Source organism: Microcebus murinus, chromosome 11, assembly GCF_040939455.1.
Source record: "Microcebus murinus isolate Inina chromosome 11, M.murinus_Inina_mat1.0, whole genome shotgun sequence".
NCBI lineage: Eukaryota > Metazoa > Chordata > Mammalia > Primates > Cheirogaleidae > Microcebus > Microcebus murinus.
Genome location: NC_134114.1, coordinates 27,430,904 through 27,455,473, shown reverse-complemented (window position 1 = coordinate 27,455,473; position 24,570 = coordinate 27,430,904). Strand labels below are relative to the sequence as shown.

General features: G+C 35.4%; 1 protein-coding gene across 1 annotated transcript in view; it reads left to right on the top strand.

Annotated features, from left to right (window-relative positions):
* Positions 1 to 24,570, top strand: part of RANBP3L (RAN binding protein 3 like) — a 41,520-nt gene that overhangs the window by 14,062 nt on the left and 2,888 nt on the right. The window contains exons 2-13 of the mRNA XM_012736440.3: positions 5,772 to 5,830; positions 6,716 to 6,755; positions 7,257 to 7,334; positions 10,110 to 10,181; positions 10,870 to 11,012; positions 13,202 to 13,305; positions 14,396 to 14,480; positions 17,012 to 17,114; positions 17,459 to 17,589; positions 18,966 to 19,086; positions 20,775 to 20,917; positions 23,715 to 23,901. Coding sequence (XP_012591894.2) covers positions 5,772 to 5,830; positions 6,716 to 6,755; positions 7,257 to 7,334; positions 10,110 to 10,181; positions 10,870 to 11,012; positions 13,202 to 13,305; positions 14,396 to 14,480; positions 17,012 to 17,114; positions 17,459 to 17,589; positions 18,966 to 19,086; positions 20,775 to 20,917; positions 23,715 to 23,901 — 1,266 coding nt within the window. The remainder of the gene's footprint in view (positions 1 to 5,771; positions 5,831 to 6,715; positions 6,756 to 7,256; positions 7,335 to 10,109; positions 10,182 to 10,869; positions 11,013 to 13,201; positions 13,306 to 14,395; positions 14,481 to 17,011; positions 17,115 to 17,458; positions 17,590 to 18,965; positions 19,087 to 20,774; positions 20,918 to 23,714; positions 23,902 to 24,570) is intronic.

The window sequence follows — 24,570 nt, the reverse complement described above, 5'->3', positions numbered from 1 at the left end:
ATCCCCAAACTTTCCTCTGGTCTTCTAAATAAATATTCTTTTACAATATTCAACCATTTGAGATATTCAACTAGTTTGAGTCCCCTCTTCTTGGAGATTTCTTTCCTGGAGACTCATCAGGGACCTCCCCCATTCTAGAAGGGTTGCTTACTATGATGGGTGTCCTTCTGTCATTCTGGATATCCCATCACCATCACCCTGAAGACTGCCTGAGACTCCCCTGAATTGGCTCCCCTGTTTCTTGCATTCTTAGTTTACCAGCTCTTTTGGTTGAGCACATCCTCCAGAAGCATTCTGAGAATGGGTGGATATGGGATACCTATTTTGAGACTTTGCACTCTAGAAATGTTTTCATCATATCATCATGATTAATCAACAGTTTATATTAGTATATAATTCTAGGCTGGAAATGATTTCCCCTCAGAGTTTTGAAAGCCTTGCCCCTTTGATTTCTAATTTCCAATGTTGTTCTTGAGAAGCCTAAAGCCATTCTGATTCTGGCTCCTTTGTATGTGACCTTATTTATTCCCTCTGGATGCCGTTAGGACCTTTTCTTTGTCCACAGGGTTCCAGGATTTCATGGTGTGCATTGGGATGGGTCTATTTTCATGTTGTCCTGAGCATTGGATGGGCTTTTTCAATCTGGAAACCTAAGTTCTTCATCTGGGGAAATTTCCAGGATCCATTTATTGATAATTTCATACTCTCTCTTTTTTATATTTTCTTGTTCTAGGGCTCCTACTAGTCAGGTATTGAAGTAGACTCTTGGACTGATCATCTGAGTTTTCTTATATTTTTCTCTTATTTTCTACTTTTGTTCTTATGTTCTGCTTGCTGGGTTATTTACTCAACTTTATTTTCAAAATCTCCTATTGATATTTTTGATCAATATTGATTTTTTATTGATTCTACTATCATATTTAAAGTCTAATTTCTAAAAGCTTATTCTTGTTCTCTATTTGTCTTTTTAAAAAATAGTATTCTGATTTGTTTCATGAATATTTAATATATATGAGGACATTAATGATATATCTATAGATTTTGATGTCTCTTCTTATTCAATTTACCTTTCTCCTCTATACTTGTTTTATCACTGTGTTTTTTGTCTGGTGATCCTTGATTGCCTGCTTGTATTTGAAAAGGGTCACTAAAAACCTAATTGGCAGCTATGTGTACCTGTGTTGGAAACTCATCATCTGGCTTAATCCTTTATTGGGGAACCCTTTTGTCAATATCTTTAAGTCTTTTGGGTTGGTCAGAGAAAAATATTCTAATTTTCTTCCTAGAGGAAATAAACCTGGCTCCTAGCATTCCATGAACTGAGTGGAATGAGAGCTCAACGTTTTGTGTATGTGGTAGACTGAGTAATGTGTCTCCCTAAAGATGTCTACATACTAATGCACAAAACCTGTGAATATGTACTTGACATGCTGAAAGAAAGCTTACAGATGTGATTAAGTTAAGGATCTTAAAATGGGAAGATTATCTTAGATTATTTGGATGGGCTCAATGCAATTGTAAGCATTATAAAACAAAAAGGAAGTAGGAAAGTCAGAGTCAGAGAAGGAGATGTAACAGCAGAAGCAGAGGTTGAAGTGATGTCAGAGCCATGAGTCAAGGAATACCAGCAGCCTCTAAAACCTGAAACAGGCAAGGCAATGTATTCTACCCTAGGGCTTCCAAAAGGAACACAGTCCCGCCAACCCATTTTAGACTTCTGACCTCCAAAGCAACATAAAAAAATTGTATTGTTCTAAGTCGCTAAACTTGTAATAATTTGTTCTAGCAACAATAGGGAACTAATATAGAATAGTATGCAAACTTTCACCTAATTCCCCTCTTTTAATTATAGAACCTCCACTTTAAACTATGCCTGATCTTTTGTCTTTTCCAGGGAATAATCCTCCAGTCTTCTGCTCGGTTTAGGAGAGGGACAATTGCTTTGCTGCCAAATAGACAAAACATCTTATTTTCAGCCAAACTTCATTTCTGCTTCCTGGAGCACTTAGTGGTAACAATTCCTGGACTTTTGGTGCTTCTGTAGGGGGTCAGCCAGGTTGCCTTCTAGCATCCTATTGCTGACTTAAGCTTGTGGTTCGGCTTTCCTGGTCTGTGAGGTCAGTTATCACTTATCCTTCCACTTCCCAGCTTCCAAAATTTTGTTGCTAGTATTTCTTTTCAGTTTTCCTTTGTGGTGGCTTCCTCTCTTCCCCCTAAAAAACTCTTTATTATTGTGTGATTCTGATTTCAGGAGGGAGTGGAAGTTCATGTGTATGGTGAGTCAACTTTGACAAAGTTGAAAGTCTCATTATTTTATACTGATTTTTGCCTGGCATGGTGTTGGATTATGTTTGTTATACATTTGGAGCATGATTTGTGCCAGAAGAACTGTGTAGGATATATGGCAGTATGGTGTTAAGATCAATGATTTTGGAAGCAAGAAGCCTGGGTTTAATTAAAGGCATTGCCACTTACTTGCATTATGAATTTAAGCAGTCGCTAAACTGAACCTTAGTTTCCTCATCTAGGAGTATTCCACAAAATGATTGAAAGAATTAGGTGAGACCAGACAATGGATAAAAGCACTGGGCCCACAGTACACCTCCATTGTAGAGCAGAATTACAGGTGAACTGAGATTAGATAGACAGTACTTCATGTTCTTTCTTGTAACAGGTATTCAGTAAAATATTTGTGGGATGAATGAGTGTCTTCTCTTAATGAAATATTTCAGAAACAACAATGAACACAGGGATTCATTAAATGCTACATGAATCTCAGAACAGGCAAAACATCAAAATTAATCTTTAAGTTTTAAAGTATTTCTTTATCATCTCTTCATTTTCATTCCTTGTAACATAAGACTGTATTTTAAACTTTTAATTATTGCATTTCCCTCAAAAAAAAAAAAAAGGAATAGATGTACAACTTTAAACAAAGAAATAAAGAGCAACCTTATCAGCTCTCTTCTAGAACTCAGACTGGCTTCTTAACCACATTCCTCATTTCCTCTCCTTCAGTCCCTTCCCCCTCTAATACATTTTCTACACAGGAGGCAGAGTGATCTTTAAAAAAACAGAAAAACAAACAACCACCACAAAAAAAAAAAAAAAAAAAAAAACAGAGCAAATTACTCCCTGCTTAAAATTCCTTATTGCCTTCCCATTTTTCCTGGAACAAAAACAAACCTCCTTGGCAGAACCTACAAGGCCTTGCAAAGCTCCAACTTCACTTTCAGCCCCATTTTGTACCAACTGTCCACTCTTCTCTCAGGCTATCAGCCACACTGGTTCCTTTCCTTATTGGGGTCTGCTGAGTTCCATCCTTCCTCAGGAACTTTCCTTTTGCTTCTCTCTCTGCTTAGAATGCCCTTGTGCCCACATTTGCCTGGGTAACTCCTACTCATCCTACAAGTTTATCTAAATATCACTTCTCCTCAGAAACTTACTCTGATCCCAGGCACAAGACAGGTTCTCCTGTTGGTCACTTGGTTCTCTTTTGTAGCCCTTAACCTAACTGAACTTTAATAACTGTTTAATTAACTATTTTGTTCTGTTTCTACTCCTCAGTGTAAGATCTATGAGGGCAGGGATAACATCTGCTTTCTTTGCTACTTTATCTACAATACCTTGCAAATGTCTTGTACATAGTCCCCCCCCAATATATATTTGTTGAATAAATGGATTAATTAATGGCTGTATTAGAAAGAAAAAAAGCTATATTTTTAAAAATATAATTTTAAGGACCTTGTTTTTATTTTCAAATTCTCCTACTGGATCAGGTCAGAAATCTGCTATAGACCCAATGGCTTGATAAATTCTTAAAATTGCTTGGGAGAGGGGGAGAGAACCTAGGTAGAAGAGGAAGTGTGGAGATTATCATTTTTCTAAGTGCTGGGCAGTATCAAGGAGAGACAGCGGCTGCACTGACACTAATGCACCTTCAACCAGATCATGCACCCCTACCTCCCAGCACAGCTCTGGCACAAAAATGATGCTCAACAAATATTTGTTGAATTAATGAGTAGAGGTGGCCTTCTTATGTTGCCATATGCCCTTTGTGCTGCAAGTACCCTTTGTGATTTTCTCCTTAATGCTGCCATTGAAGATCATTTTTGCATGTTTTTAGCTGTATGTTTTGATGGAGGAAAAGTCAAGATGTTATTTGTCTAAGCTTTGGTCAAGTCATGCTATTTTGAAGATGACTTTCCTAAGCCTAGTTTAGAAAAGCCCCATTCATTGTTCTGATTCACAAATATTCCATTGCATATTCACAAAAACTATTTCTTTTCTAAGTCTCTAGGAATATCATTTCTTAAATCTAATGTACTTGTTGGAAAAGGAGCTTGTTCTGAGAAAGAACAAAGAATTTAACTGTAGTTTCATAAGGATAGGAATGCTAATATGTTATTGAGCATTTTCTGCTGGAGATCACTTGACTCAAAGGGCAAACAGCATGGCAAGCACCTGCATACTGAACAGTTTATTTATAATCTCACTGGACTAGAGGAAGGTGCCCAAGTTCACATGGCACCAAGAGATTCACAAAGGGTGTTCTCTCAGAGTTTATGACACTCACTTATGGGATAAGATTGTGGGGAAATAGGGAATCCCTTTCTGGCATTTAAAAGATGCAATTGTCCAGTAGTTTCTTGAAATTCCACAGCTAGAGCTTTATTTATTCAGCTCAGGAATGGCAAATTACCTGAGTGTATGCCAAGACAATATATTACTAATGGTTGCTATAATGAGAAAGTTCTCAGGTCTTATTTGGGCTCGTCAGGAAATGTGTTGTCATCACTTAGCAACAATAGCTATGAGTTTGGGAATGGGGGTTGTTGGAAGGCCAAATATTTAATATCTTTTCTTTAAGGCTTTTGTGTTCTTGATAAAATCTAAATAATTATATCTGAAAATCTCATTTAATCTTCATATAAACTTTATAAGGTAAGTACTGTTATAATTTTCTTTTTTTTTTCAGATGAGGAAATTAAGGTACAGACATATTAAGTTTCCCAAAGTCTATAGCCAATTAGTGGTGGAACTTACATATTAATGCATGCCTATCTAACTCCAGAACCCAAGCTCTTAATTTCCATATATTTCCTAAGAATTCTGAAGTGCTGATATTTAAAGCTATTTTCAGTCATGTATACCCTAATGTGAATGAATTTCTCTCTATTAATAATATCTTACCTAAGATAGGAAAATATAAAAGATTAATAAGGCTGGCAGGGCTGAAGACAAACTTTATGTACTTTACAACACTGTGTAAGACTAATTTCTATTCTAAATATTGAAAATATAGTTTAGTATATGACTAGTAAAGAAAATATGAATTATTTATAGATTATTTTAAGGATGTAATGCAGTACATCTATATTGTTAATACTTTAAGATCCAATCCAAGTAGAAGTACTATTCACAGATGAGGTTTTTCACCCACTGAAACTTTTTATTCTTAATGTGTTAATCACTATGTCCTGATGAGACTTGAAAGGCAGCTAATTATATTTTGTTTTCCTTAAATACTTCAAGCATGTTCTTTTAATAGGATTATTTATTTATGGAAACATACTATCACTTTCTCTAAGTATTAATTAAGGTGATTAACTGTTATATTGTGTATAAGTATGCAATTTATAGTATCCACATAAAACAGCTTGGATTTATTTTACTCCAAGGCCGGGAAAATAAAATCAAAAATTTCTTAAAGTACTTTTAGTTGGTGTTAGAAATGCTTTAATTTCTTGCCTGTTCTTTTTCCTTTACAGAAAAATCTGTCATTGCTCAACCAGTATTTGTTTTTGAAAAGGGAGAGCAAACTTTTAAGGTAAGGTCAAACTACTTTTCTTTAATTTTACTTTGATGAAGAAAATTGTATTTCAAGAAGCTAGTTATACTAAAAGATATCACTGTGCATGGATTTATCCTGTTGTTCGTTGAGCAGAGGAGTGCCTCTGGAATATTTATATAGTCAGGATTTATAGATATCAATGTGGCTGAAATGGGAAACCAGAGGCTACTTATTATAGTAAAACAGAGAACATGCTGTTTTACTATAATTAATATGTTTATTTGGAGTAACTTGAAAAGGGAAGGGGCTGAAAAAGATTAGGGGGCTAAGACCCCTCATGCCAACCCCCCAACCAACCTAGCCTAAAACTGAGTATAAAATAAATTCTAAACTGTGAGATTTGATGTTAAAAGGAATCTCACGGATCCTGCTTTTTCAGCATCATACTAAAACCATCTGCTATAAAAGACAAACAGTTAAGATTAGTAGCATTCTCACTTTAACTTATTTGAATACTATTTTTTTTTTTTTGGTATTCATTCTTACTCATGCAGGAAATTTACCCTACTACCCCAAAACAAATGAAACTAAAGAAAAAAATCAACCTCCAAGACCTTGTTAAAAAAGCAGATTTCAGAGCCCCACCCTAGACCAACCATTTCAGAATCTTGATTGTCAGCGCCTCAAAATCTCCACTCGAACAGACTCGCACAAGTGATTCTGTAGTCAATGAAGCATAAACTGCTATACCAGACTTTTGATTTTTCTTGAGTATGTGCCTTAGTGAATAAAGGTGAGCTGCTTTGTCCTGGCTGGGCTGAAGAGGCCTGGCTTCTGAGAATTCTGTAAAATGGCAGGGTGGGAATCTGATATAAATATAGCACATACTCAGCTCTCATCAGCAGCTTTCTTTCTCTTCAGAGACCTGCAGAAGATACCCTGTATGAAGCAGCAGAACTCGGTAATGATTTACGCTCTGTATTCCAAAATCAATCTTTATCCCAAGGAAATAAGCAGGCAGAGGCATTTTGTCATGTGGTATAGGCTATGTAAAACTTAATGGTTTTCCTTGTTTTTAGACACACAAGTAGATTGGCTTTTGTTTTGAAAGATAATATGTAGGTTCTTGAGAACACAGATGTTAATGACTAAATTTCATTATTCTCTACTGCCTGTTCCTTAGCCTACCAGAAGCAGTCTCAGTAGAACCTCAGATGCACATATAATTTTTTTGCTGAAGCCACTCATTTCTAATTTTTCATACTAGGCATTTCATACTAGTACTAAATGCCTATGGGATTATAATCACCAACCAGTATTTAAAATTGTGCTTCAGGAGTTAATGTGTTTTCAAATGATGATCTATGCAGGCAAAAGGAAATTCTGCTTATCCTGCCATATTGTGGATTGAAGATAATTTGTTATTGTAGCAATTTTACCCTTTACATTGAATTTCTTACAGAATGTAACGGTTTTTCAAGAAAGCGTGTACGGTCTTCATCTTTTACTTTGCATACTACAGATTCTCAGTCCCAGGGAGGTAGGTATAGCCTTGGCTGTTGATTGTTGACTGTTATGTTTCTTCTGAATGTGAGATTACTAAGAAACTTTTCAAAAGGGTAATGTTAAAATTCTCTCCACTGAGTAGTTTGGCATATTGTTATGTGAAAACAACATGCTATAAAATGTATTGGCCAGTGAACCAATATTTAAAAATTCCATTTATCAGCATAGGAAAAAATAGTGAAATGACATAAGCCACAATGTTAGCAGTGGTTACCTTAGGTAGTGGAATTACAAGGAATTTGGTCCCTCTACCCACCCTCCCTACCCAACACACTCTCTGTGCTTTTGTATTTTGCTTTGTTTCCAAAGCTTCTGCATTGAGCCTGTATTAACTTTGTAATTAGAGTAAATGGCCATTTTTAAAGCACCCATCTACCCTTTAAAAAGAACTTTATCATACCCCATATTCTGAGTAAATCAGTCACTTTGCTTCTCTTCTACACTCAAAGCTCTCCAGTGATTCCTTTTATAATGGGCCCTATTGCCTTTGGCCTTGTAATGTAGCTACCTATGGAAATCTCTGTCTTCTCTACTGTGAGTTCCTCCAGGTCATCTTCATGCCTGATACAGTGTCTTACACATGAGCACTCAAGAAATATGTATTGAATTGAATGGAAATTAGTTTATCATCCTCACCAGAGGCACTCTTTATTTTTATTGATAAAAACATAACGATTTTTCTAAATTATGATACACAAATTCTTCCAAATCAGAAAAAATTTAAATTAAAGCAAAAAACCCACTTTCTTATTGACTTTAGTTTGCAATCTGCTTTTAGTGTCAACCCTGTCTCAGAAGCGAATGAGATCTTAATCCTTCAGTGACCTCCCAACCTTCCCCCCCTTCTGGGCCTAGTAATAAAGAGGTCCTAAAACCTTAAGTTTGACACTCTGACTTCTCAAAATCATTCTCAGTGAGGAGTTTTATTTCTCAGCTATCATAAAATGCTGACATTTTAGCAACAAATCAAATAGTTGCCTTAGCAAAATGTGCAGGGAAGAACACCTTATGAATTCCAACTTCACAAATTCAGGTAGCATATATGTTTTCTTCTGGTAGGAAGTTAGAACTTGATGTTTTCAAGGAATTCATGTTTATGATAGCATTATTTTTTATAACGCAGCCCTATAACAATAAAAGCAATTTGCACTATTTTACTTATTATTGTCCATCTACATAGTTTATAACATACGTAGTGCTTGAAACATGGAACTATGCTTTAGCTTCATCTTCCAAAGTTTAGGATAGGATTCCATTAAACTTTTCACTAATTAAAATATTACTTCTCTTTACTTGAAATTTGTAATGTTTTGCTAATGAAGACTATTTTATTATAATAAAATATTTGAAATGTTTGGCACTTTCTGCACATTAAAATGATGTGCAGAATGGGCACTGTGGCACCTGTAGTTCCAGCTATTCGGGAGGCTGAGGCAGGAGGATCACTTGAACCTACGAGTTCAAGGCCAATCTGGGAAACATAGCAAGTGCCTGTCTCTAAAAACAAAATAATAAATAAATAAATAATAGATAAATAAATGATGATTCTATTCTTGTGCGTTTTTATTTCTGAACAATCAACTGCCTTTTCCAAGTTAAGTTTGCCACTGAGAAATAAAAGATACAAACTATTCACTTCATTTGAACTGATCCCCTTCTACCAATGACATTTGTTTTTAAATGAATTAATCTATATTCTTATTAATAACTCCAAGCATGACTGAGCAACAGTATGTCAGGCATCTTTTAAACCCAGAAGAGATACTTTCCAGCTCAATGGGCCCATTTTAACTCGACTAACAAGCTACAGAAAGAGAAATAGAGGTCCTAATCCCAAAGGCAAAGGTGTTCTGTTTTATTTGTGCATAAAACAAAGGAACAGCTTTAAGTTATTTAGACAACTGCTTCAATTCATTTGAATTCATTTATTTTTTACTGGACACACGCAAAGAATGAATAAGGAAACATTGATATCCATAAGCACCATTCTATTTTATGTTATGCAAAATGTTGTTAGTATTGGAGAGGAGAAAACTATGGCCCATTTATTGTCAGTTTTGAATAATGAAGATCATAATAAACCATTACATTGAACCTTGAATTAGAGAAGCAATTCTACTCCAACCTTTATAATGTCATAACATTCTGAAAAATACTTTGAAGCAGTCATTCTTACTCTTTTCTCACCTTTGTTAATCAAATGCCAAAGGTTACTGTTCCTGCAGTTTGCAATCCGGAGAAGATCCCTTTGAAATGCATAGAAATTCTAGGCTTGCAGTCCCCACCACAGTCTTACCCCGCCAACACACTTATAAAAAATAACATAGCAGAATGGCCAACTTTACTTCTCTCTTCAGGTATATTCATCAAAGCGGAGAGGGCAGATTTTGTTAAGAATTTCATAATATTCTATAAGAGCTATGTATCAATGCACACAAGGTTAATTAACAATTCAGATTTTATAATATGTAGAATTTCTCACAGTACACTATTTCATGATTCTCAAGAAGGCTGCCCTTTCCATTAATGACCTAATTTTCTGTTAGATTTCTGAGAGTAAAGAGCACGCTATGTAGTGGAATTTATCTGCCAATCCCATTTTAGTAGAACCAGCGCTGTAATGCGCACTGCTTATTACTCTATTAGTGCTGACAGCGACATCTACTGGTGAGTTTGGAATAGACTTGTTAAATGCCAAATAGTGTAGAAACTCGTAGATTTAAAAAATTTTAAATGTCTTTTCTTACAGTGAGGAAAAACAACGTTTTTATGACATCAATTCGTGTGCAAAGTAATGTTGATGAAAACAGTGCAGAACAAGGTATGCAACTTCTCTTTCAAAAGTGCCATAAATTTTACATTTTACTATTTATATTTTAATCTGCTTATATATATGTGTGTTGGGGCGTGTGGAGGTAGGGTGGGGTGACAAAACATGAAGGAATTATTTGGTAAGCCAGGTCCCATAATAAAAATGAATAGTTATTGGTCAAAAGCTAGGCAAAGAGTGAGTAGTAGGCAATTCAAGAACTATTTTGAGGCCGGGCGTGGTGGCTCACGCTTGTAATCCTAGCACTCTGGGAGGCCGAGGCAGGCGGATTGCTCAAGGTTAGGAGTTCAAAACCAGCCTGAGCGAGACCCTGTCTCTACTATAAAAATAGAAAGAAATTAATTGGCCAACTAATATATATATATAAAATTAGCCGGGCATGGTGGCGCGTGCCTGTAGTCCCAGCTACTCAGGAGGCTGAGGCAGGAGGATTGCTTGAGCCCAGGAGTTTGAGGTTGCTGTGAGCTAGGCTGACGCCACGGCACTCACTCTAGCCTGGGCAACAAAAGCGAGACTCTGTCTCAAAAAAAAAAAAAAAAAAGAACTATTTTGACTTTGGTTAATTAACATTAGTTCCTCATTTAATCATGGCTTTAGAAAATAAGCATTATATTAGCTAGAAATAGAAAAAGAGTATTTCATTAAAAATACATTGATTTTTAAATTCTATTATTTTAAGGTCCTGTGAAGCATTCTGAACATGTTCTCAGACCTGCTATTTTGCAGCCACCTCAAGTTCAAAGCTGTGAAAAAGTAAGAAAAACATTTGGACATGGCAGTGTGTTGGAATCCTGTAGGACTAAAGAAAAAGCAAAAAATAAGGTAAGAAAACCCTCAACAGTCAGACTGACCTCAATCCCTCATCCTTCTTTTTGTATGTTGTGTTAGGCTCCCACATCCAGAATTAGGGGTTGCCTAAGCTTTGTTCCGTTGCTAAAGAGCTGCTAGGCTCAAGAAACACAGGAATAAATAGCAAAAAAGTCCTTTGTAACTTACTAAACTTGTCCTCTTAAATTGGAGAGTTGTTCCCTGGAACAATTATTGTGGTGTCTCCTAAGTTGTAAAGCTCAGTGTACCAGGCGGTGGGAATCAGGGTGTCTTGTTCCCCAGAGCACCGGACCACCTGCAAGAATCAGGGGAGCAATGAGGTGGGCGGGAGCCAGAGTCGGTAGTTGAAAAAGGAAGAGGAATGTTCTACATCTCCAACTGGTTGACATCACATTGTGGCTTTGCCAGTTTAAGTCATACCAGGGATTCATTCCAGACCCATCTTCGTGAATAACAGGAGTGGAGAGCTCCCTGAACAGTAATTAAGAAGGTCTGAGAAGACTCCAGGGACAGATAAGGATTCTCTCTTCCAACTGTTGTATATCTGAATCACTCATTTTAGGCCTAAGGAGACATTCATTTGTTCCAGCCATGCAGGTATGGGTTTGGGGGTCTATTCTGTTGCCATAGTGATAGCTGTGTCTTCCAGCAGAAGCAGACACTTGAGGGGAATAGGATACGAGACAGATAGGTTAGAATTCAAGAGTTATTCCATCAGTCATTTGTTTCCAGCTAAACTACTGAGATTTGGTCACATAGTTTTGTTTTGTTGTGTTTTCCCATAGTGAACATAAGGACAGTGACACATGGAATTGTAAAAAGTATCAGATTGGTACTAAACCTGCCTCTGCCACTATCTAACTATGCTTATCCAAACAAAGCACCCACCCAACATACTTTTTTTTAATAAGTGAAAGAGTTGAACTTGGTCAGCATTTACCAACATTTTTATATTTCCAAACCCCTTTCTTTGCAAGACATGATTTAGTGAGACCCATTATGAATTTAAAAATCATTTCATCATTTATGCATGCCATATGTGATTTTAAAGTAAATATGTTTTTAATTATACATAGTATATTCATAAAAGTTTTCATTTAAATATAATGTAATAATCATCACTATGTTACATAAGTTCTTTCTTTTATCTATTTAAGAAGTGATGCATGTTGTTTAATTTGTTTCAAAGTAGGTAAGAAAAACTGTGTTGACTAATTTCTGAAATGTTATTAAATTGAATTTTATTTTGGAATGGCATGTAATATAAAGTATAGCTCAAAATTTTGATTACATGTTATGCATCAAAAGTAGATTAAGTTACCAGTCAAAAATTTCGGGATGAAGAAATGAGTAGGGTTTTCTCTCACACTGGGTGACCGTGAGGGTGAAGCTCTTAAGATATTTCCAGGGATTAAATAGTCCTTAAAGATAACTTTGCTAATACAGAAGTGAGAATTAACTCCATTTGGCTAAAAAGGTAAAAATGACAAAAATTAGTGGGATTCATGAATATTACGTGCAGTGTCTAGTGTCAAACACACCTCCTTTATATGTGACTTGGGCAAATTAGCCATATTTAAGCTTTTTTTTTTTTTTTTTTTTTTTTTTTTTTTTTTTTTTTGAGACAGAGTCTCACTTTGTTGTCCAGGCTAGAATGAGTGCCATGGCGTCAGCCTAGCTCACAGCAACCTCAAACTCCTGGGCTCAAGCGATCCTCCTGCCTCAGCCTCCCGAGTAGCTGGGACTACAGGCATGCGTCACCATGCCCGGCTAATTTTTTATATATATATATATATATCAGTTGGCCAATTAATTTCTTTCTATTTATAGTAGAGGCGGGGTCTTGCTCTTGCTCAGGCTGGTTTTGAACTCCTGACTTCGAGCAATCCACCCGCCTCGGCCTCCCAGAGAGCTAGGATTACAGGCGTGAGCCACCGCGCCCGGCCTATATTTAAGCTTTTTGAGTCAGTTTACTCATCTGTAAAATGTGGATAATAGAAGTACAAAGTGTACAGAGTTGTGAGAGGTAAATGAGACAATGTACATAAAACACATAGGGCAGCACTTGAACATAGTAAGCTTTCCATATATTTAATTATAATTATTGTTTCCTTCTCTGGTGCTCCTATACTAAGGCAATTTTAATGAAATTTTTGATGGATTTTTTTTTTTTTTACTTTCAGGTTTCTGAGGAGAATTCCTATTTGCTAAGTGAAAATTTACCAAGTGCCAGAATTTCAGTCCAGCTGTCTACTAACCAGCATTTTTTAGGTGCAACATCAGGAGGGTAAGTTAATAATGAGAAAACAGAAGGGTTGTCCTTCATGCTTTCTTTTGTCAATCTAATCATTCACAAAATAATTTTCTGACATTGTATGCATAAATTGCCAAGATTGTCTTTGAAAGGAAATTTTACAAGAACACAAGTCTGAGATGTTTTTCAAAATATCTCTAGTATTTAATTATCATATTAATATTGGATTTTCTTCATTGTCTCATTGACTGGGGTGAGAAAGAACTTTTTGAAAAGGTACAGCTAAACTTTTATTTAGTTAAGCAACATCTGGTTATTAGATTAGCCTTTCTCCCCTTTCTCTGGCATTCTTTTTTCCTCTTTTAAAATTATTTTTGTCATTATTATTTATTAGCATACGTTGGATAGACAACAAGGAAGTGGTATAAATCTGCAAAATGAAAAGTTAGTATTCATTAGTATTACCAGTGATGAAGGAGTGTTTGATCTGAGAGAAGACTAAATCTAGCTGTGGACATAAATTGACTCATACGATTAGGCTGTGTAGCATTTGCCTTCTGTGACCACTGGGGATGTAATGAAGAACCCTGAGCACACCTATCTATAAAGAGAAGGGTGAATGTCTTTGAGTTTTTCATCATGCAAAGCACTTTTAATATTAAAAAATGTTTCTGAGAGGAAAAAAATTAAACCAGTGCACACTCAACTATAACTGACAAGATAGGTTGGCCTTGCTTTTACTCTGGAGATCTCTGAATGCTAAAAGCATCAGCCACTTGGGGAAAAGAGTGGAGATTAGAGATTAGATAGGCTGTGCTGGAAAAACAAAAAGGTAAGGGTTGGGCAGCCCTCCTGGTAGATCACACAGCCACTGCACTGGTGCACAGGCAGCCAAGACTGGTCTCTGCCAGTGCTGTGACAGCTGGCAAATATTTTGACAATCACTTCTGGAAGTACCTATCTCAGTTTTTCCTTTGTTTTCATTAACTTCAGATAAAAGTTAGCAGATGTTTATGTTTTACATAAATCTATTAAATCATCTGATTATTTCATCTGCTAAGGTTTAAAATGGCTTTATCCATATATTTAAAATAGCAAGTACTTGTGTTTTTTTTTTCCTTAGATGTCAACCAAATGAAGATAAATGTTCTTTTAAAAGCTGCAGTTTCAACTTTGTTTTTGGAGAAAACATGGTAGAAAGAGTTTTGGTAAGATTGTGGTAAATGTTTTTATTATTATATGGAGAGCTGTCACTTCAAATTTCTGAAGGCAAATTTTTAGATAATTAAAAGCAACGTTAAATTGGAGTATACTTTTTACCTCCTGGGTTTGAAGGCACATTTTGTTTAACTAGAAAGATTTTCCTGGGAAGCATGCCCTAGTTGTTAGAATAATAGACAGAAACTCACAGAGGAAGGGAACTGTATAATTATAACATTATTACTCATGTGAAATATGAAATAGTTCTTTGACTTATGTTAGATCACTGGCACTCAAGGAAATCCCAGGATTATTTTCAATAGCTAAATAAACTCAACTGGTGATATTTTAATATAGTTTTCAATAGCATTTTCCAAACAAGATGCATTTAAAATTAATTGCCAAGTTGTTCTTACTAGTTAACCACAATGCTACCTTCAAGCTTTTACATCAAAAAGCATTATTATAATTTTTTCTTGCTAGCTTTAAGAGAAAAAAATCATAGTACTTTACTTCCCTAGGGGGAATATATTTGTCTAGTGAAAACTACTAACTACTATCATCCTTATTCAATACTGAGTATCCTTCTGGAAGAAGCAGCTGCTGCTCTGCTCTTCCCAGAGTTCTGATCTCTGAGACAGCAACAATGGGGAACTGTACAGCAATGCGAAAGCCCTGGAACAACTGTGCCTCTAGTTTCATCTGGTCCATCACATCTTCAGGCCTTTTCCAGCTTTCACTCAGATCAGGATGGTAGCTGAGACAGTGCCAGCGGGCTAGCTTGTCTTAGGGTTTACCAGTTACATGAAGAATCCCAAGGAATCTGCAGAGATTTTAAAACCTGTGTAAGGGCTCAGATGAATGAAAGAACTAATTCATGAAGCCAGTTTATTTCAAGATTTTTAGGGCTTTCATAAATCAGTCATTTTTAAGATCTAGTTTATTTTAGACATGCCCCAGGCTACATGCGAATTCAAGAGTAACATCAGAGCTTTTTGGCTTAGAGGCACCCTTCTGTCATGCCCAAAATGAAGGTCAACTGCAGCAGTCCTAGAGTGGTTAACCTATTCCTTTGGATCTGAACCAGAATGGACCAGCCTCCAGGTTGAAGTTCCAGGCAGTGTAGTTAGGCACATTTATTCCATATCATTTATTTCTAAATTTGACACTAGATTAAACATAACTTCTATAAAATGTCAGACACAATGCTTTCCAAACCTCACAGGATCAACTTTAACATTCAACTCAATTCACCAAACATGTACTGAATTCTTATGGTATAGAAAGCATTGATCTCAAGTTTGGCTGCATATTAGAATTACCTGGTAACACTTTAAAGCATTTCCCATGCCTGGGCCTCATCCCAGACCAATTAAATCAGAATGTCTGTGGGGTAAGCTAGAGTATCAGGTGATTCTAATGTACAGCCAGGTTTGAAAACCACCTGAGTAATTGGTTATGCAAAGCTAAATGAGACACTGTGCCCTAGAGGTGTTTATAATCTAGTTGGAGGAGATAGATACCTATAAAAATAAACTACAGTCGGGACAATAGATTTCGTTTGAGAAGGAACTTGTGCACATTTCCTATGTGCATTTTAACTTATAAAGAAACCTGAGCTTCCTATCTTTTGTTGGTAATATCCCAAAGATAACAAGAACTATAGAGATGATTTATACTTGTCCTCTAATCCTGTAAACGTGTGACCTTGTGATTTGGGGACCAGGATGAACTCCTGGCTTGTTGGCTGACCATGTGCTTTTAAAGTAAGTCATTTAAACTTTCTGTGCCTTAGTTTCTATTTTCTTAAAATAGGAATAATTACATTCTTGTCTACCAATTATAAGGGAATATCTTGATGTCCAATTAAATAATGTGAAAGAATCTTGAGTTGGTGAGGGGAAAGGTATAAACGTGTGTTCTTAAGTATCATTGTTCCAATTCTCCCTGTTCTGCTGGGATATATGTACTATTATAAAGGGCTTAGCCATAACTCAGTCTTTTCTCATGAGGGCCTTGGTAACAACAGATGTACATAGCCCCAAGTATGCAGCTTTAAAAGTGATTGTTGCCAAAAATTGCCTTGGAGGAAAAGTTAGGATTTTTTTCTACAAAGATGTTCTCAGAGACATCTAGTGGGGTCTCTGCATAACTTTTTCCCCCTTTTTCCATGAAGTGGATAGCAAAAGTGAATTTCTGGGAATACTAAAATACCTTGAAACAGAAACGATAGTTGTATCTCCTGGGTATCAGGTTAGCCTCGTGGGAGTATGTATGGAACAGTTGCTACCTTCCTTTGTGCCACTACAACTTTTTCCATTGCCGCCAGGACTAGATCCTGCCTGAAGTAGGCTGGTGATAACTAGATTACGTTTTCTGAGGATTAGAACCAAGACCTTCTAACGATAAGGAAGAATTCCTTGTTCAGCACATAGGAATCCCAAACAAAACCATAGCTGCTAAGTTTGTTTGCTGTGTTGAGATTAGAACAAAAGTATCTTTTGGCTTACTGCAATGATGCATCTTTTTCCCCACCTAGGACACTCAAAAACTCACCCAGCCTCAATCCGAAAATGATTCATATTCCAAGGAAAAACCACTCAAATCCACTCTGAAATTTCCTATCAACTCTTTAAATTCAAGTAAGAATTATTTCATTTATAAAACATTTGATTTGATTCAAGCAGTTTGTTTCCTGATTTTCATATCATTTAATTTCTATAAAATAAAAAATATAGCATTTCAAAAATTTTTGGTAAAGATTAAAGCATATAAATATGGTTACCTGATGTATAAGCTTTCCTTTTTTTTGACTTAATTCTATGGAGGAATCAATAAGGAGATTTTACCCAAACTCAGGTGCTTTGAATTTTTGGAAACATTTATTATTATAAAAAGCCAAGGAGATGTGTGTTAAGGGCAACAAAAAACTTTCATAGTAGAGAAAATGTGGTCTTTTATGTGTTTTTCTTCCATTTTCTCTTAGGAACAAACTCTATTAAAAATACAACCTTAATTGAATCAGCTGCTGCTTTCTCTTCCCAACCACCACAAAAATGTTTGCTGGAGAAAATTGATGTTATAACAGGGGAGGAAGAAGAACATAACGTGTTAAAGGTCTGTGTATCATATATTACCCTTTCTGGTAACACTTATACATGGAATAAAGTTACTATTGTCAGGGACATCTTTAAAAGTGCAGACAGAATAGTTTTCACAAAGACTAAGGTGTTTTAATAAAAATGCTGGACACTCCCAAAGATTAGAATAATATTTTGTTGTGTTCTTGTATTTATATGCATAATTTGCAGAAAATAGGTTGTTGAGTTTACAACTATTCATATTAGTCCCTTAGAAAGAAGTCAGCCAAGGATTCTGTCTTAAAATAACTTCAGACCCATGCTTTGTACTTTTCATACTTGCTTTTTATAACTAGTATTATCACATGATTAAATAATTCTACTTACACTGAAGGTTTTGCAATGTTGATGATGACTTGATTTCAGTTCAACAAGAGGAGTTTTGTTTTCCTTTTTAAAAAGTTTAGAATTTGATATAACTCAAGAATTTCACAGATGTACACTACAATATCATACATAGGATTTGAATGTTCAGTGGTACCACTATCAGCATACGCATATGAAATGTGATTACTACAACTTTATTATTTTTCAACAAGGCAGGAATGTCCCTTTGCCTTTCTTTATCTGCTTTTCTCCCAAGCTCTCTCTATTCCGCTTCACTTCCCCCATGATCTACAGACACAAGTGTGTCTCAAAGCATAACACTTGGATTAGATTAACTTTAGCCTTATTGAAGTAATTGCTAGGTGTGAAGCTCTGGCATGCTCTATTGTTAACAGGTTGTCTAAGTGATTTCTGTACACAGCAATATTTGAGAACCACTAGTAATCATTAAATTGTAGTAGGTACCCTGTGGTATCACATTCTAGTTATTCACATTCTCATATTCTCTCTTAAAATTTTTAAGCATGAAAATAGTTCTACGATTCCTTTATTTTCAAATAACATTACATAGCTCAAATAATAAATTTAATTTAAACGTTGGTTTGTATATATATACATATATATAGAGAGAGATTTTTAAGTAAGAAAGCAGAAAGTATGGTATTATACCATTTATAGAAAAAAGAAGAACATACATGTATTGGCATGTATATACAAATATCTCTGGAAAGATAAACAAAATATCAGTAACAGTGGTTCCCTGTTGTGGGGGTGGAAATTGGTAGACGGGAAACCAGGGTTGGAGAGCCTTTTTACTTTGTATGTCTTTTTATTTTTGATGTTTGAACTATTCAAAAATTGCATGTTTTTAAAAGTTAAATATAATAAATTTTAAAAGTTGATAAATAAATCATTAACAAAGGTAATTCTAGTAAAAGAGCAGACACATAAGTGTTATGGCATAGGAAATAATTTGCTTTGAAAAAAATTTCTATATATTTTACATTTTTAAAAATTGTCATTTAGATCAACTGCAAGCTTTTTATATTCAACAAAACAACACAATCCTGGATTGAAAGAGGCAGAGGAACTTTGAGACTGAATGACACAGCAAGCAGTGACTGTGGAACATTACAGTCAAGACTAAGTAAGGAATCATTTTGTAAAGCAAGCCATGCTTTCTCAGGGTACAATTTCTAATATAGGTATACATCATTTTCTGCAGACATGTTATAAAACACATCAATAAATCAGCTTATTGAAAAAATAAGATTATTCCTAACGTACTATAGGAGCTTCCCATTTCAGGTAGGCTCTTCTGTTAGACTGCATTGGTTCCAGTTCTGGCTCCAGCACTGACTAGCTGGTAACCTTGGACAGGTTTCTTAATCTCTTTCTGTCCTAGTAGCATCAATTTAAAATGGGGATGTAGTTCATGACTTACTGATTGTGAGACTGCAACAAGATAATGTGTGTACAATCCCTATGTCAGAGCCCAGCACACACCTAAATAGTAATCTCATTATTATTTGAAAAAATATGATGCAAATTATTTAGTAAAGTGAAACATTTTCCTAAAAGAAAATACTTGCCACACAATTTATCCTTGGCATTCCAAACATGGTATGGGGGTTGGGATGAAGAGTCAATTTCTAAGGATAAAAGATGTATTGAATTCTGCAGGCAGAGTGGTGATCAGAAGCTGGAGCCAGTCAAATTGAAAGATACAAGAGGTTTGGCATTCAAAAAGACACAATGGGCATTGTTCAAAGGCCCGAACTGAAAGTAAGCACAGGCAGAGATCTGGTGGGATAAATGGGTTTACTGGTCCATTTTGAGAGGTCAAAGCTTTGGAGGAGACCACTGGTAGAATTTGGATCCAGGTATGTGGATAGTTGTTGAGTTTTTGATATATCAAGCTGCAGGAATGAGTAAGGAATAAAATTCAGATAAAAAGAATAGGAACAGTATCTTCAGTTCTGTAACTGACAAACAAGTTTCTAAATAACTCAACCAAGTAATATTCCTAAGGCAGATACTAGTTCTCTACTCTGATTTAATTCTACTGCCTGCCAAATCTGCCCCCCCCCAAAAAACCAGAAACAACAAACAAAACTGAAAACAAACCCAAAACAACTTTTCTTTTTATTATGCAGGTAATACTAATTATTGTAGAAAACAGAAAATTTGGATCAATAAAAGAAATAAATAAAATCACTTAAAGACTTATCTTCCTGAGATAGCATCTGTTAACAGAATACATTCTTCTGGACTTTGTTCTCTATATACATAAATGTATACATAGATTGTAAAATTTGTGAATCCTTGTGTTTATTTTGCTTTGTAACATGATTTTTTCCTTTACATAGTATACTATGATCATCTCTCCACATCAATAAATATATTTCAGCAGTATTCTTAATGGGTTCATAATATACTCTTAAATAGTTGTACCATAATTTATTGAACTAATTTCATATTTTGGACACTTAAGGTTTTTGTTTCAGTTTTCTCCATTGTAAATAATTCTTGGATTCTTCCAATCATTAGGTCTTAAAAGGAATTCTAAAATTTTAACCACTTTTAAATATTATGGTAAAAACAATGTAACCCCAGCACTTAAGCTAAAAAAAAAAAAAGTTCTCCGACATAATAAAAATCAAATACAATTTGAAAACCAACCAGTTATAATCTAGTTAAATTACAACTTAATAGTAAACATACAGTCTGAAAAACAACTACAAGATTTACTTTGCTTTCAAAAACAGCGAATTCCCCTGAAAGGCTAAGGCATCAACAGTTCTGTTGTCTGATGTACTCACCTTCCTATTTCAGTTATGCGAAATCAAGGCAGTCTGAGGCTGATCCTCAACAGCAAACTGTGGGCTCAAATGAAGATTCAAAGAGCAAACCACAAAAATTTACGAATAACAGCTACTGATTTAGAAGACTATAACATCAAAATATTTTTAATTCAGGTAAGTGAGAAACTTCAGTTTCTTTCATTTTGTTTAAATAATCTGTACCAATGGCAAAAAAACCCAGCCATTCAATGTGGTTGTTTACAGCCTCAGAAATTAACATCAAAGTAATCAATTGGTATCCTTCCAAGACATTTATATGATCTATGCAATCAAATCTCTACTTTACTTTACTATTGAACTATTTCTTTACTTTTCTTTATTATTGAACTATGTCAACATTCTTACTAAGTTACCAAAGTGGCTATTGTCAGGGCTCCCAGAAAGAGGTCAGCAGAGTCTGAAGCCTGATCTTTGTCTTACAAACTGAGACTGAGAAGGCTTTGGGATTACCAGAAAGGAACCAGTGAGCAATGGAAAAACACAGGGGTGGCAAATTAAAACAACCAGTCCAATAGCAAATTCCAATTCTGGACATGAGTAGATCTCCAAGGTAACAAGATGGGAGCACAGCTTTAGTTGTTCCTGGCAGCAGGAATGCTCAACTCCAAATATAAGATCCAGACTCAAGAGAGCTGGCAAGAATAAAGCAAAAAATCAATAAACAAAAAACACAAAAAAACCAAACCCTTGGTTTCCCCATGGGCTGAGACCCAGAAGACTGGAGAAAGCTCAGTACCCATGTGACTCAGGCAGAGGTGACAATACAAGTAAATTGGCTTCTGTATAGTAGTGGGAAAAAAGTTAGTAAGTGCCCAGTGATGAAAAACCAAGGTTTTATTAACCACCAGTAAGTGCACTGTTAGGTGTAAATGATGTTGAGTATTAAAATGTTAGGGTAAGGTCATGTTCAAACCCTTTTTAGGGAGATGATACTGTCAGGCACCTGGTTTTCGGTGGGTAAAGCAGACTGCCAGAGACTGAAACTGTTAACCATGGTTAGATTCTGGTGTTCAATACCTTACCCATGCTGACTTTTTAAATAGTAGGAGACTTATTAGAGATAAGCAAACCAAATGCAATAAAAATCACTCAAAACTCTATCCTCAGATATGGTCACTATTAGCATTTTTATCTTATATTTTAGTACATATGTGCATCTGTGTGTATGTACATATAAAAATACATATGTACCATATTATATTGTACATACTGTATGACCTTCAGGTAAGTTACCTAGCTTTCCTTAAACTAATTTTACTCATCTGCAAAATGACAGTAACAATAACACACTTTAAAAGGCTGCTGAGGCCGGGCGCTGTGGCTCACGCCTGTAATCCTAGCTCTTGGGAGGCCGAGGCGGGCGGATTGCTCAAGGTCAGGAGTTCAAAACCAGCCTGAGCAAGAGCAAGACTCCGTCTCTACTATAAACAGAAAGAAATTAATTGGCCAACTGATATATATATATAAAAAATTAGCCGGGCATAGTGGCACATGCCTGTAGTCCCAGCTACTCGGGAGGCTGAGGCAGAAGGATCACTCGAGCCCAGGAGTTTGAGGTTGCTGTGAGCTAGGCTGACGCCACGGCACTCACTCTAGCCTGGACAACAAAGTGAGACTCTGTCTCAAAAAAAAAAAAAAAAAAAAAAAAAAAAGGCTGCTGAGATTAAATAGCTAATATGATTGCGAAATATATACATGTGATTTTTAAATTTTTTTTTGAGACAGAGTCTCACTCTGTTGCCTTGGCTAGAGTGCATGCAGTGGCATCATCATAGCTCACTGTAACCTCAAACTCCTGGGGTCAAGTGATCCTCCTGCCTCAGCCTCTGAATAGCTTGGCCTACAGGCGCGTGCTACGTCGCCCAGCTAATTTTTCCATTTTTTGTAGAGACGGGGTCTTGTTTGTGCTCAGGTTGTCTTGAACTCCTGAGCTCAAGTGATCCTCCTGCCTTGACCTCCCAGTGTGCTAGGATTACAGGCTGTGAGCCACCTTGCCTAGCCCATCTATGTAATTTAACTTAATGTAAATGAGTAATTTCATGACATTAATAGTAGTTTATTCCTCAAAAATTTTTTTATTAGGTGAAAGAATTCTATTCTACTATGGACTATAATTTATTCCATTAATCCCACTGACCTGAATGACAAAAACCTGAGATTGAAATTTCAGCCAATTTGCTGACTAGCAACTCATGCAAATCCTGTTACCTTTCTGAGACAAATTTCCTCTTTCATAAAAGGAACAGAGAAACAAGTATAAATTGGATATGTGTGCTATCTGCTTTTGCTAATATAAATGAAATTAATACTGAACCCACAGTTTTATTGTAAGGATTGAACGAAAAAAAGAATATATAAGAGTAAATGTTATATCAATGTTATTGTTACCATAGTTTTTATATTAATAGAAAGCATAAAAATCGCATAGAAAAGTATTGAAAAGTAAGGACTGCTTATGTGTTTATGGTACATTATCATAGACTGTTCTAATGACCTCAGCTTCTCCACAAAGCTATCTGGCTTAGAGGAATGTCTAAACAAAGTGATGGAAAGTAAATGGAAATCTTTTTTTCCTCACAACCCTATAATTTTCTATAGTGTAAAATAGTGGAGGAAGGATAGTCTTAACAAACTTATATTGAAATAGAAATTTGAACCACAAAATTTCATTTTCTGAATTTAAAATGTGCAAATTCGGTCCTCATAAAATCATACACTTTAGGATGCAATTTGGCTCAAGATGAATTGGCTCTTTATCCCTCAATTTTTAGGGTTGTTAATACTTATTTACATTCTAGATTTATGCCATACAAATCCCTCCTCACTGATAGTGAAAGATTAAAAATGTGTAAAAGGTGGCTAACATTAATAAGTTATTTATATGCTTAACAATTTAATTTTTCTCATGCAGGCCAGTGCCAAAGATACAAGATATCTGTATGCAGCAATACATCATCGTCTTGTTGCACTTCAAAGCTTCAATAAGCAAAAAGATGTCAATCAAGCTGAAAGGCAGTCAGAAACAGTCCAACAATTAAACTGTGATAGCTGTGATGAGGATGAGGATGATTTTACCCAAGTCACTAAAAATAGATCAGGTAAATAGCCTTTGTTTTGTTAGGTCAGAGGTTTAAAAAAGACATCTTAAGCACAATCTTAATATATTAAATAGGTTTTTACAAAGTGGAATTGATCCATTTAAAGTGGGTGGTGGTTAGAGCCCTGGGTTTTTGAATCTGAGGAATAGATTTGAATAATCACTGTTTTTTATAAGTGATCTTCATTAGGATTCGGTGTTTGTCTTGATGTGTGGATTTAAAACTAATTCATCATTCTTTTTGGAGAAAATCATTGTCAAAAATAGTAAGCTCAACTTTGTTATGTAGATATGACTATTCTAATAAAGTCATCTAAGTATTTTCAGTAATTATTTGGCTTGAATTCTGTATTACAGAGGACTGAATAATACAGTTACAAAGATAGTGTAGTAATAAACATTTTTTCATTTTTTCATCATTTTAAAATCTTAAAGCTGCTTTAATTGTACATAATTTAAGAATATCTTAAAGAACATGTGTATAACTGGATGAAATATCTTCATTTGCTTAATACTAAAAATATAATTAAAAGGAAAAATACATAAAACATGAAGATCAGTATCATAACCTGCTTGACTCAGTAAGCCAGAGAACTAAGTGAATAAGATTTTTCTTGCTACTTTCAACAAATCTATTAAAAATGGTTTACTATTCTTTGAAATATATAAA